General features: G+C 42.8%; 1 protein-coding gene across 2 annotated transcripts in view; it reads left to right on the plus strand.

Moving 5' to 3' along the window:
• The window catches only part of spon2a (spondin 2a, extracellular matrix protein), a 12,640-nt gene extending 2,256 nt beyond the window's left edge, over positions 1 to 10,384 (plus strand). Inside the window, exons 2-6 of one of the 2 annotated variants that reach the window (XM_032528797.1) lie at positions 2,531 to 2,759; positions 4,814 to 5,034; positions 8,440 to 8,631; positions 8,948 to 9,119; positions 9,366 to 9,553. In XM_032528797.1, the coding sequence (XP_032384688.1) occupies positions 2,531 to 2,759; positions 4,814 to 5,034; positions 8,440 to 8,631; positions 8,948 to 9,119; positions 9,366 to 9,553 (1,002 nt within the window). Of the gene's footprint in view, positions 1 to 2,530; positions 2,760 to 4,813; positions 5,035 to 8,439; positions 8,632 to 8,947; positions 9,120 to 9,365 lie in introns of those variants that run through there. The other variant, XM_032528796.1, reaches the window with a different exon arrangement.
• The last annotated feature ends 143 nt before the right edge of the window (positions 10,385 to 10,527 follow it).

The following is a 10,527-nucleotide window of genomic DNA, read 5'->3' on the forward strand; positions in this document are numbered from 1 at the left end:
GTGTGTGTGTGTGTGGTAAAGTGTAAACTTTATGTCGACTGAAAATAAGTGTGTGCCTCTGTATGCATCAATAAATCCCATACAGTTTATTATTATTACTATATGTGTTTTCAGTGGCAAAAACAGACGCAGGCTGGTAGCAGGTCTGTGTGTGTGTTGACTGATAAAGTTCAGTGTGTCAGTGTGGGAATTTAAGAAATGTCTCCTTAGTGTGTTACGGTGTCAGTGTGACAAGTTCAGAGACGAAGGGTCAAAGTGTTTACTGAACCAAAGTCTCAGTGTAGCATAGGTCCATCTGATCAATGGTTGTTATGGCAACAGAGATCAGATTGTATCACATTAACAGACTGCCTTTACAGTAAATCAGCACAAGTCATTCAGCGTCTGCATCAAATCACTTTCCAGTTCAAAATGCTGATCTTTTTTTGTCTGGAATGTGTGTGTAAAAGAGGTAAACTTTGCAACAGCTAGTGACAGGAATAACCTCCTTTTTATATTTTGTACAAAACAGTGGGCAGAGCAGACGGGACAGTAGCCTTTAAGATAACATACTGATGTGAAAAACCTCCAGCTCCATGTGGTGGACTTTCACTAACCCAAGCACATAGATCTCAATCACAAGATAAAAAAACACAGCTTAAAAAGACCAAAACAAAGAGAGTTACTTTTTTGGAACAAGTTGCATAGTTAAGCATCTCAACCTGGAGCTTTATCCGCCTCCTGTAAAGCAGCAAAGTTGCAGCTAGTAAGAAGATCAGATGACTGTGCAGTGAGATCAAAGCTAGGCTCTGTGTGTCTCCATACATGAGGTATTTTTATGGCTGACTGTTAAAAGTGTGCAGTGGTTAATATACATTTAATGGAGACAGGGAATTGATAAAACACTCAGTGACAAATAAGGTCAACTCAGACAAGTGTCAGAGTTGGAGGATTTTTTTTTGGGAGGGGGGGGGGGCATTTTGGGTCTTTAATTTCACAGGACATTTGAAAACTTGAAATTGGAGAGAGTGGGGGGAATGACATGCAGCAAAGGACTGCAAGATGGAGTTGAACTAGCGGCGTTGAGGAATAAACCTCTACATATGTGCGCCTGCTCTACCAACTGAGCTACCCCGACCACAGAGTTGGAGCATTGCAGCTATATTGGCAAAGTAATACTATCTGACCTCTGGAAATAGACTTCAGGGACAATGTGCAGCTGGACATGTGTGTCATGTGTGCCAAGGGTGTGTGTGTGTGTTTGCATGTGTGTTTTTGTGCACTGGTCAACTTGCCCAAATTTAACTGTCTGCATTCTGCAGCTGCTTGGAGCTTTAGTTATAGTATAGCAATCCATAGGAACACCACACAAGGCTGCAGCCATGACACAATACTCTTCTTTTCTGTGAGACAGAGAAATATATCTGTCATCAAGTCATAAACTGTCTTAAAGTTCAAACATCTGCCAATGAAATAGGAAGAATGTGAAACAACATCACACATCACATGCATTTGTGCCAAAAATTCAAAGAACATTTGTGTGAGTGTCCTCAGAGCTGCAAATTGGACAGACATATCACTCGCAGTCTCACATATATCGCGTCTTTATTCATGTGAATTTTTTTTATAGAAACAATAAAACTGTTGGTGGTTTCCATGAATATTTTACAGCTCACATTTTGAATGCAGCCTTAAAAAACTCAAGTCTGGAGTAAATTAAGATGGAGACATTATTGCAGTGCATTTGCATTTTCTCGCCCACATTAGAGTAGTTTTTCAGGCTGTTGGTGTGTAATTCTGCCCCCTATAAAATGGTTGGAGAGCAGAGGTGGGAGTATGGGTGTAGAAGGTGGAGAGGAGGATGAGATGGAAGGATGTGTGTTCAGATGTTAGGGGAGGGGGCAGAGAGGAGACAAGTAGCCTGGCTGTGATGGAACAGTGTCATTGAGCAAAAACGCAACTCTTCAGCCCTACACTACGAAATGTAAGACTTTAATGTGTTCAGAGAAAATATGATGCACATGCCCTCCTCTCCTCTCTGCCTCTCTTAATGGAGTGAGTCTGACTCAGCAGCTGATGGCCAGTGGATAGGCAGTCGGTGAGGTCAGTAGTGCAGCAGAGCAGTTATTTTATTTTTAGGCCAGCTTCTCTGGCAGACATTACCTTGACAGCGATCAATGTTAACTGTTTTGCGGTGTAGCCACAGATGGGCTGTGGACCAACACACACTTGTCACAGCCAAGGGGAATAGGAGCTTTTTCTTTTTATCAAAGCTGCCAGGGTCAACGAGTTCAGTCAGCTTTGTTCTTAGATAAAATGGATGCGTTGTGACATGTGAGGGCAGTGAGATGGAATTTCCCAGCTTTCTACTGGGTTTGGTTTCCTAAATGTTCCTGTTAACATCCCTTCAATTGCTTGCTGATCGACAAAGGTTGCCAAAGTACTACTGACAGACCTCTTCAACAGCTTTTGATTGTAAAATGTGCCACACATTTAATGCTATTCAAGAAAACTCTTTTGCAACCATTTTTCATTTCTCCATTTCTTTCAGATGATGTCATCAGAGCACCTGACCTGTGGTTGGCTGCAGCAGCTACTCCTTGTACTTCTGAACTTTTGCCTCACTTTTGCTGGGCCTTTGCGACCACTCAATGGGACCGAATGCACAGCCAAGGGTCCTGCTTCTTACATCCTGGTCTTTACTGGTCACTGGAGCCCACAGGCCTTCCCTAAGATGTATCCACTCTTCCGGCCCCCTGCACAGTGGTCCAAACTCATAGGTAAGAAAGACTAAGGGACAAAGAAGTTGGTTATTAGAAAATCAGCCATTTCTTTTATGGAAAGTTTTACCTCTAACACGTGGTAATACAATGAATTTTGACTGTAATTTCCAACTTGCAACGGCAGTGAGGAGTCAGTCGTTGTTATTTGACCTCCCTTAGTGTACCCACGCATGGTTGTATTAAAGAAGAGGCAAACCAGGGACAGAGATGGTGATCACAGCTTTAGCTTCGACTAAAGGCAGAGTTTTGCTTTCCATCATGTGTGTCCTGGGTGCATTCCCACCTGTAGGCTACTTAAAGCTGTTCACTTGTGATGGATCATTGGGGATGGATTTCAGTACCAAGTGGAAATGGGGTCACTGCCAGCGTATGCATGCATATATGCATACAAACACGTACACGTAGGGATGTCAATGCGCAAAGAAGCAGAGAGTAATAAGAAAGACAGTCTAAATGCTAACAGATCGTTTTTTTTGTGACTTCTGTCCAGCCATACATCTATATTTCATCAACTCGACCCTTCCTTCCCACATTTCGGCTGGTTTACCACAGTGTTGGCAGTAAACACTGGAGTAGTGGTGTTTGGGGCTGGTGAAGGTGGGTGATGATAGTTGGGGTGTCTTGGGGTCAGACTGCTTACATCAGAGCCAGGAGGAGGAGGAGGAGGAAGAGGAGGGGGGAAAGAGGAAGAAGTGATTAAGGCTTCTCCATTCTGCTTTTTTTTCCTCCAGGCCATGGAGCATGGGATGGATGGCAGATGTGTGTACATGTGTTTGTGCATGTCTGTGTGGTGGGCTGCTCTTGCGCATCTCTGGTGGCTGTGGCTTTGTCTGGTTTCCAACTCTTTCACTGGTGCCCTGCTGCCCTGCCAGAGGATGAAGGGCTACTTACGCCATTTAGAAACAGGCACAGGATTCTGACACACCCGTAATGGCTTTTAATGTCCCTGGGCTTTGGGGGATAGGGGGGTTAAAGAAAAACACAAGGGCCCTAATGGGCTGACAGTCTGCTGGTAGGGAACAAAAACATCATTGGAAATGGAGTTTGTCACAGCACAAAGAAAAGCATGACCTGTTGGGAGCGTTTGGGGGCCTGCAATGGGTTTTTTTCTGGGGCCTAGGGGCCAAGGACACTGCCAGAGGGAAGAGGGAATGGAGTTTGTCATAGCCACAGAAAGAACACGAGTAATTTAGGAAGGCCGGGAAGTGGGCTTTAACGTCTTGGTGGGGCTTAAACGTGACGTGTTATCGAGTTTCAAGGTCTTGACGCTTGTGGGAAATTTGTTAGAATGGAAATGCAATTAAGTGCGTAAGTAATGGCAGTTTGGGGAGAAACAAGATAGTGTGTGAAGTGTGCTGGGCAGGTTGTGTGTGTGGCTCTATGCAAGTGTGTGCGTTAATATGTGTCAAGAGTGTTTAGTTATAAACGCATGGATGTGTATGTGTGCCTGTATGCAGCTCTGAAAAGTGAGGTAAGGCAGAACCATCAGAGCATTTGTCAGTGTGTTTCTGGCTAACCTTACTCTGCCCTTAAAACCACTGGCCCAGGCCAGTGGCTCTGTGGGTTTCAATATGGAGTTCCAGAACCTGCGGTGCAAACAGTTTAAACTAAATCAGTCTCTTGATTCTCAAAAGATTTCAAAGATAACCATAACTAAATATGAGAATGTGAAGCAAATTGTTGTGTTAGCCCTAAGGGTATGAAAAAGTATCAATAAAGGTTTTCAAAATTGTTGAAAAATCTGAGATCCTGACCTGTCTTCTGGCAGCTCTAATCTGTGTTGTGGTCTTATCAGTGATAGATTGAAAAAGATATAACTATAACCGTGCAATAATGCCAGAGACATGCATGTGGGCAATTCCTTCAGAATTGTCTGTTTAATTGCAGGATGTAGGAGGCAGCCTTAGAAATACATGCAGGCTCCATGGTGGAAATGATCTCACCGTCTGGCTGAGGCTCTGTGGTACTTTATTGACATTGATATGCATTCCAGTGAATAAGCATCTCACTCCTGTCTTCTCCTCTTTCTTGTTTTTCTTTTCTCCCTTTAGCGGTCAGCCATAATCGCCATTTTCGGTTGTGGGAGGAGGGTGCTCCAGCCAGCGCAGGGGTGCAGAACTTCGCTGAAGTCGGGGTGACAGTGGAGGTGATGAAGGAAGCCAAGGAGGCCAGGAAGAGACGCGCAGTCGGTGCCATGCAACGAACTGCCGGCATCCCTAATGGCATTGGGCACAGCTCCACGGAGTTACTCATGCAGCCCCGGAGCTCACTGGTAGGCAGAAATAAAACTTAAGTGGCAGCAATAATCATTCACAAAAGCACACACATGCTCAGACACAGTAAGTCACACAAACCGACTGTTTGACTAAATGTTTTCAGTCATTTGGTGACCCAAGCCGTCGTCCCTCCGTTCTGACCAAACACTTCACCACATCTTTCCACTATCCAATCACGCTATGTTTAGCCCAAGTGTTGAAGCCCCACATTCATGCTGCACTCGGCTGCCTGTCCCACTGAACTTTGTGAGCTCAGGGGGAAGTTTAGTAAAAGTAATAGGTTGACAATTTGGGGAACACATTTTTTCACTTTCTTACTGAGAGTTGGATGAGAAAATGGATGCCACTTCAAGTCTGTACAGTCAGCAGCCGGTTAACTTAGCTTAGCATAAAGACTGGAAACAGGGGGAACAGCTAGCCTGGCTCTGTACAATGGTAATCTGCCTACCAGCAGCTCTAACGCCCAATAATTAAAACGTCTTGTTTGTTTAAACTGTACAAGTAAAATGTATATTATGCCGTGTTAAGTGGGGTTGTGCTGAACTTTTACTTAGCTAGACACAGTCACTTCCTGTGAACACTGCTGTAGCCTCACATAACCTCACATTTAAGGCTGGTGAATGGGCTGATAAATGTGGACTGCTGTTGGTCTGCAGGCTCAACGTCCAACTACGGTACAACTTTGCTCATTGCTGGACTGTGGGGAACCACCACTGCTGAATAGTGAGTGAGGTTGAAAGCAAAGGTCAAGGACTCGCTAAATTTGTTCCAAGTGCTTCAACAAAGGCTAAGGATTTGAGGTAGGAATGAGGTATGGCACTGTGGAAAAAATGTCATAGTATTCACCGAGTTAAACATAGAAGTAAGGCATTCCTTTATGTTTAAAGCATAATGTAGCTGATGAATGAGGGGAAAAGAGATGAAGAAGAAAAGTGGACATTCACTGGAGTTCTTAGAAATACGTATGTTCCTGCCTGAAAGTCTGGTGACCTACATTTGTTCATTGGGCTATTTCACTGCCTGGACCCGGAGGCCCTTCAAAATCCTAAACAACCCTGTTGGAAGGCATCTTTGCTTGTCATGGACAGCAGCTTATCAACTTGTCATCTAGTCATCTACATGATGTCCGTGGCTGCTTATAAATGTGTTGGAAGCAAAAAATCAGCAGGATATGACTATTGTGTGTGTTTTGAACGTGACAACGACAGACTGACTGATGAGGATCTGTTGACAGCTTCATCTGGTATTCTGCTTTCCTGTCTGCTTCTCTCTTTTGCACACTCGTATCTAAATCCCATCCTTTTTCTCTTCCCCACAAACCAAAACATTCATATGCAATCCTACAAATATCCCAAACACATATGGTTCCTTTCTCCATATTTTTGAGCTTCCTGCCATTGCTGTCAAAACAGGATAATAACAGCAAACAAGAACCATTCAGGATCCAACTGGCTTTATTCTTCAAGTATTTATGCATCAGTGGCACCACAGAAAATGGGACAACTGAGCACATAAGTGCTACTGGACTGAGTTGCATGTTTTCTGGATTGGCTCTCTTTCTAGGTTCTGTCTTTGGCTCTGCAGAAGATTTTTCCGTGATGGAGAAAAAGTAAACATGGGAGCTTTGATCATGGGAGTCTGTGCTCCAGAGATGCTTCCTGGCCTCTATATTGCAAACCACCATGGACTGCTCAAGCCAGTGACAAGGGATAGCCTTGAGTAGACATCCTTGCGGAGTGGCCCAATGGATATAGCAGGACGGGACTTCTTGGAAAAATCACTGTTTGAGAGGAGCCTGATAACGACAAGAAGAGGGAGGGATGTTAGCAGAGGAGGAAGAAAGGAAGGAAGGAAGAAGGGAGGGAATCAGTGGAGGATTCTGAAACGCAACAGAGCTGCTTCTGATTTGTTTACTCTGTTTCTGCGTCACAAGCCAGAAACAGACCACATGGGTCATGCTGACATTACATGCGTCCAGTACCGGGAGGTGTGTTCTGTCTGGTGAACTGGTTTGATGTCTGTTCCAGCCCTCTTCCATACAGCACTCTGTTTGACTCTAAGCCTTGCTTTATTAGCCATACAAAGCTCTCCAAACCCACCTTTCCAACCCCAAGCCTTAGCAACCTGGCCCGGGTCCCTAAATATCAGGCTGCAAGTGGGGAGGTGTTTTGAAATGCGCTGTTTACTGGGCGTATGCCACCTCAAAGTCCGCTGACCCCCAGGCTACTTCCTGTATGAGGTCACCAGCTCAGGAAACATCCATCACGCAAGAGACACAGTCCTGCACAGGAAACTGAGTGGGTGTATGCATGGGCACACACGCAGTCCCCAGTCCCTGCATTTATAAGTTACAAAGTTTATAAAGACATCAACAGTGTGTGTGTGTTTTTATCTTACTTTTTCCTTTGCTTTCATACATAAACAGACAGGGGGCAGCATAACACATAATACTTTAGTGAGGTAATAAAATTATCTTAAGACGTATTGACTGTTGTTTATTATTCAAATTTTTTTCTATCAGAGTGCTGCAGTTGCTTCTGGGCACAACATGAAGAAAAAATTAAAGAAAGAAACCAGAGTCTACAGCCAGCTTTGAGTTAAATGCTAACATGCTGATGTTTAGCAGTTATAATATTAACCATTACACACAAATAAGATTACAATCTTAGTTCAGCATTCTTAGATTTAAGGATTATCACTGTACACAAAGCTCAAATTCCCAGATCCATGCCATTAGCTACAAAGACATCCATCCTCATAATTTTAAAGCACTTAAAATGCCCATATTATGAAAAAGAAAACACTTTTTCTTGGATTTTGGGTGTTATTTTGTGTCTCTGGTGCTTCCACACGCATACAAACTTGAAAAAAAAAACTACCCGTGCTGTTTTGAGTGAGGGTTTCTGAATATCCTCTACCTTCAGTCTCCGGGTGAGCTGTTCAAAATCTGCCCGGCTTTCTGCGTAACTAGCCTATGTGGTGGCTAGCTCGTTTTCAAAAGTGGCAAAACACTTCTAAAACACACACTAGTTCCCCATAATCTACAAAAGAACTACATACATGTCCCTGTTCTGCAGGTATTCCACAAGTGCCCCTCGTTTAGAAGAAGTCTCCTAGCTGATCCTGCTTTGTACTGACCAAAGTTGGAGAAAGAGTTATCTGGCTGATGAGATCTTATGGGCGCTTTAACAGCCTTGCTCCTCAATTTGTTTTCAGTTATGCTTGCAATGTATGAGCCATCAACTTGATTAACAAATACCTGATGTTATCAAGTAACATTGTCCTATAAGAATACATCATCTGTGTATTTTAATTGCACTGTCTACAGTCTTAATTGTAAACTAAATGTTCCTTTTGGACAGTGAAGTTCAAGCTAACTACGCTCTCTCTCTGACCGACAGTTGTCTCTGATGGTAAAGATGATCCCCAGCCCCGACTGGTTCGTTGGCGTGGACGGCCTAAACCTCTGCGAGGGCAGCCGGTGGAAACAGGAAGTCACCATTGACCTCCAGCCTTATGATGCCGGGACAGACAATGGATTCACTTTCTCTTCTCCCAACTTTCCCACCAGCCCCCCAGAAAACATCACAAAGGTGAAGTGACAAGTATAAAAACCATATATTAATTTAGTCATTCATTCTATGGTGAGGCAAAGCCAGGTGATTGGCCCTTGCTTTCTTCTTAAAATAGGTCAGCAGCATGGGAATGGGATGTTGTTCTTAGCTGTCTCCACTTGAATGATTGCTTGGCGGCCCTTTTGCCTGACCTAAAGTGATTTTAGTAAAATGGGCTTCTCTTATACAACAGACCATCTATTGTTTTCCAACATGTGTTTTAAAGTGGACTATTGTGTTGAGAAGCTGCTGGCTCTTACAATGAAATATTCCTGTTTTTTGCTGAATTTTTCAGATCACATCTCAGATGCCAAACCATCCAGCCAACTCCTTCTACTATCCACGTTTAAAGGAGCTTCCACCTATTGCCAGCATAAAGATAACTCAACAGAGCAGATCATCTGACCGCCAAACCCCAATGTCCAATCATATTCTACCAAACTCTATTAATCCTAAGCGCTTCTCAGGTAGGACCACAGGACTCCCTACATCAGTGGTACCAAAACATTTTACCTGGAAAAAAGAATCAGGATTTTTATTACATGAAAGTTGTAATATGGTTCCACTTAAAGAGTTCTACGTGACTTATGGAGGCAACAAGCACATGCTAATAGAAATAGCACTGGTTTCTGCAGAGATTTGTACTTCTTAACTCTTTCTTTCTTTACTCACACATACTGTGTTTTTCTCACATCTCTTTCCCCTCGATTCAGCAACACCATTGGACTGTGAAGTGTCTCTCTGGTCATCCTGGGGTTTGTGTCTTGGCCCCTGTTCTAGAGGTGGTGTCCGCCACCGCACACGTTACATCCTCTTGCGGCCGGCCAATGCTGGCGTCCCCTGCCCTGAGCTTGAGGAACAGGCTGAATGTGTACCACACAGCTGTATGAGACTCCAGTAACCCACAGAATGCACAAGCACAGATACTGCCAGTATTCAACACTGGGGCGCTCATGTTATTACTGCTGGACTGAGAAGTGTTTCTGCATTTTGAGCATCTTCTTGATAATGCAAAAGGATTTTTTTGTTTGTCACAGTCAAATTGTGAAAATGAAAGACCATTAGTATTAGAGTGTACATCTCCTCTGGGTGTATTTTTAATGGCAATAAAGGAAAATTTAAATCTGAGTGTAGCAGAGTGTTGGACGGTTAATACATGTTTAAGATAACACTTTGAATGTGTTCAGATAAAAAAGGGATTTTTATAAATTCATGTGGATGCAGAGTAAAGAAAATTAAGAGGCAAATGTGTCCCTCTTGAAAGACCAGTTTGAGAGTTATTTGCTTTCAACAAATATATGCATTTAATCTGTTTGCTTATCATGGCACACCAGAGTCAGGAATCTTCCACACACTGTTACATGTATGCACACATAGGTCCTTGCACATACTGCATACTTTTACAGGTATGGAGGCATTAGTTTACATAGGTAACCCATACATGTTTGGCACATGCGTCTTATTCAAAATAACCTGACACCCCAACCCCGATTTATAAATATCACCCTTCACAAAAAACAACTAAGAGCTTACTTGGCTTCAAACTAGTCTGAAGAATATAATAAGATAATAAGATACTTTTTTTTTTTTTAGAAAAGTTTTTACAGAAAGAAAGATAAATATTTGTATTATTATATCTTTTGATATTTCAATGTTGATTGATTTTGTATATACTGTATAATGTATGTTATCTTGTGTAACTCATGAATAAATATGGAGGTGTGTTTTTCAAGTTGAAAAAGTATGTTACTTTGTTCTGCTGTATGGCTTTTCAGGTGGTTAATATGTAAAAACAAGTTTAAAAAAAGTTAAAGTTTTCCTTTATTTAAAACTCTTGTGAGAAAAAAGGACATTTCTGATTTGCACGGTTCCAGT

This window comes from Etheostoma spectabile, chromosome 10 (genome assembly GCF_008692095.1).
Source record: "Etheostoma spectabile isolate EspeVRDwgs_2016 chromosome 10, UIUC_Espe_1.0, whole genome shotgun sequence".
NCBI lineage: Eukaryota > Metazoa > Chordata > Actinopteri > Perciformes > Percidae > Etheostoma > Etheostoma spectabile.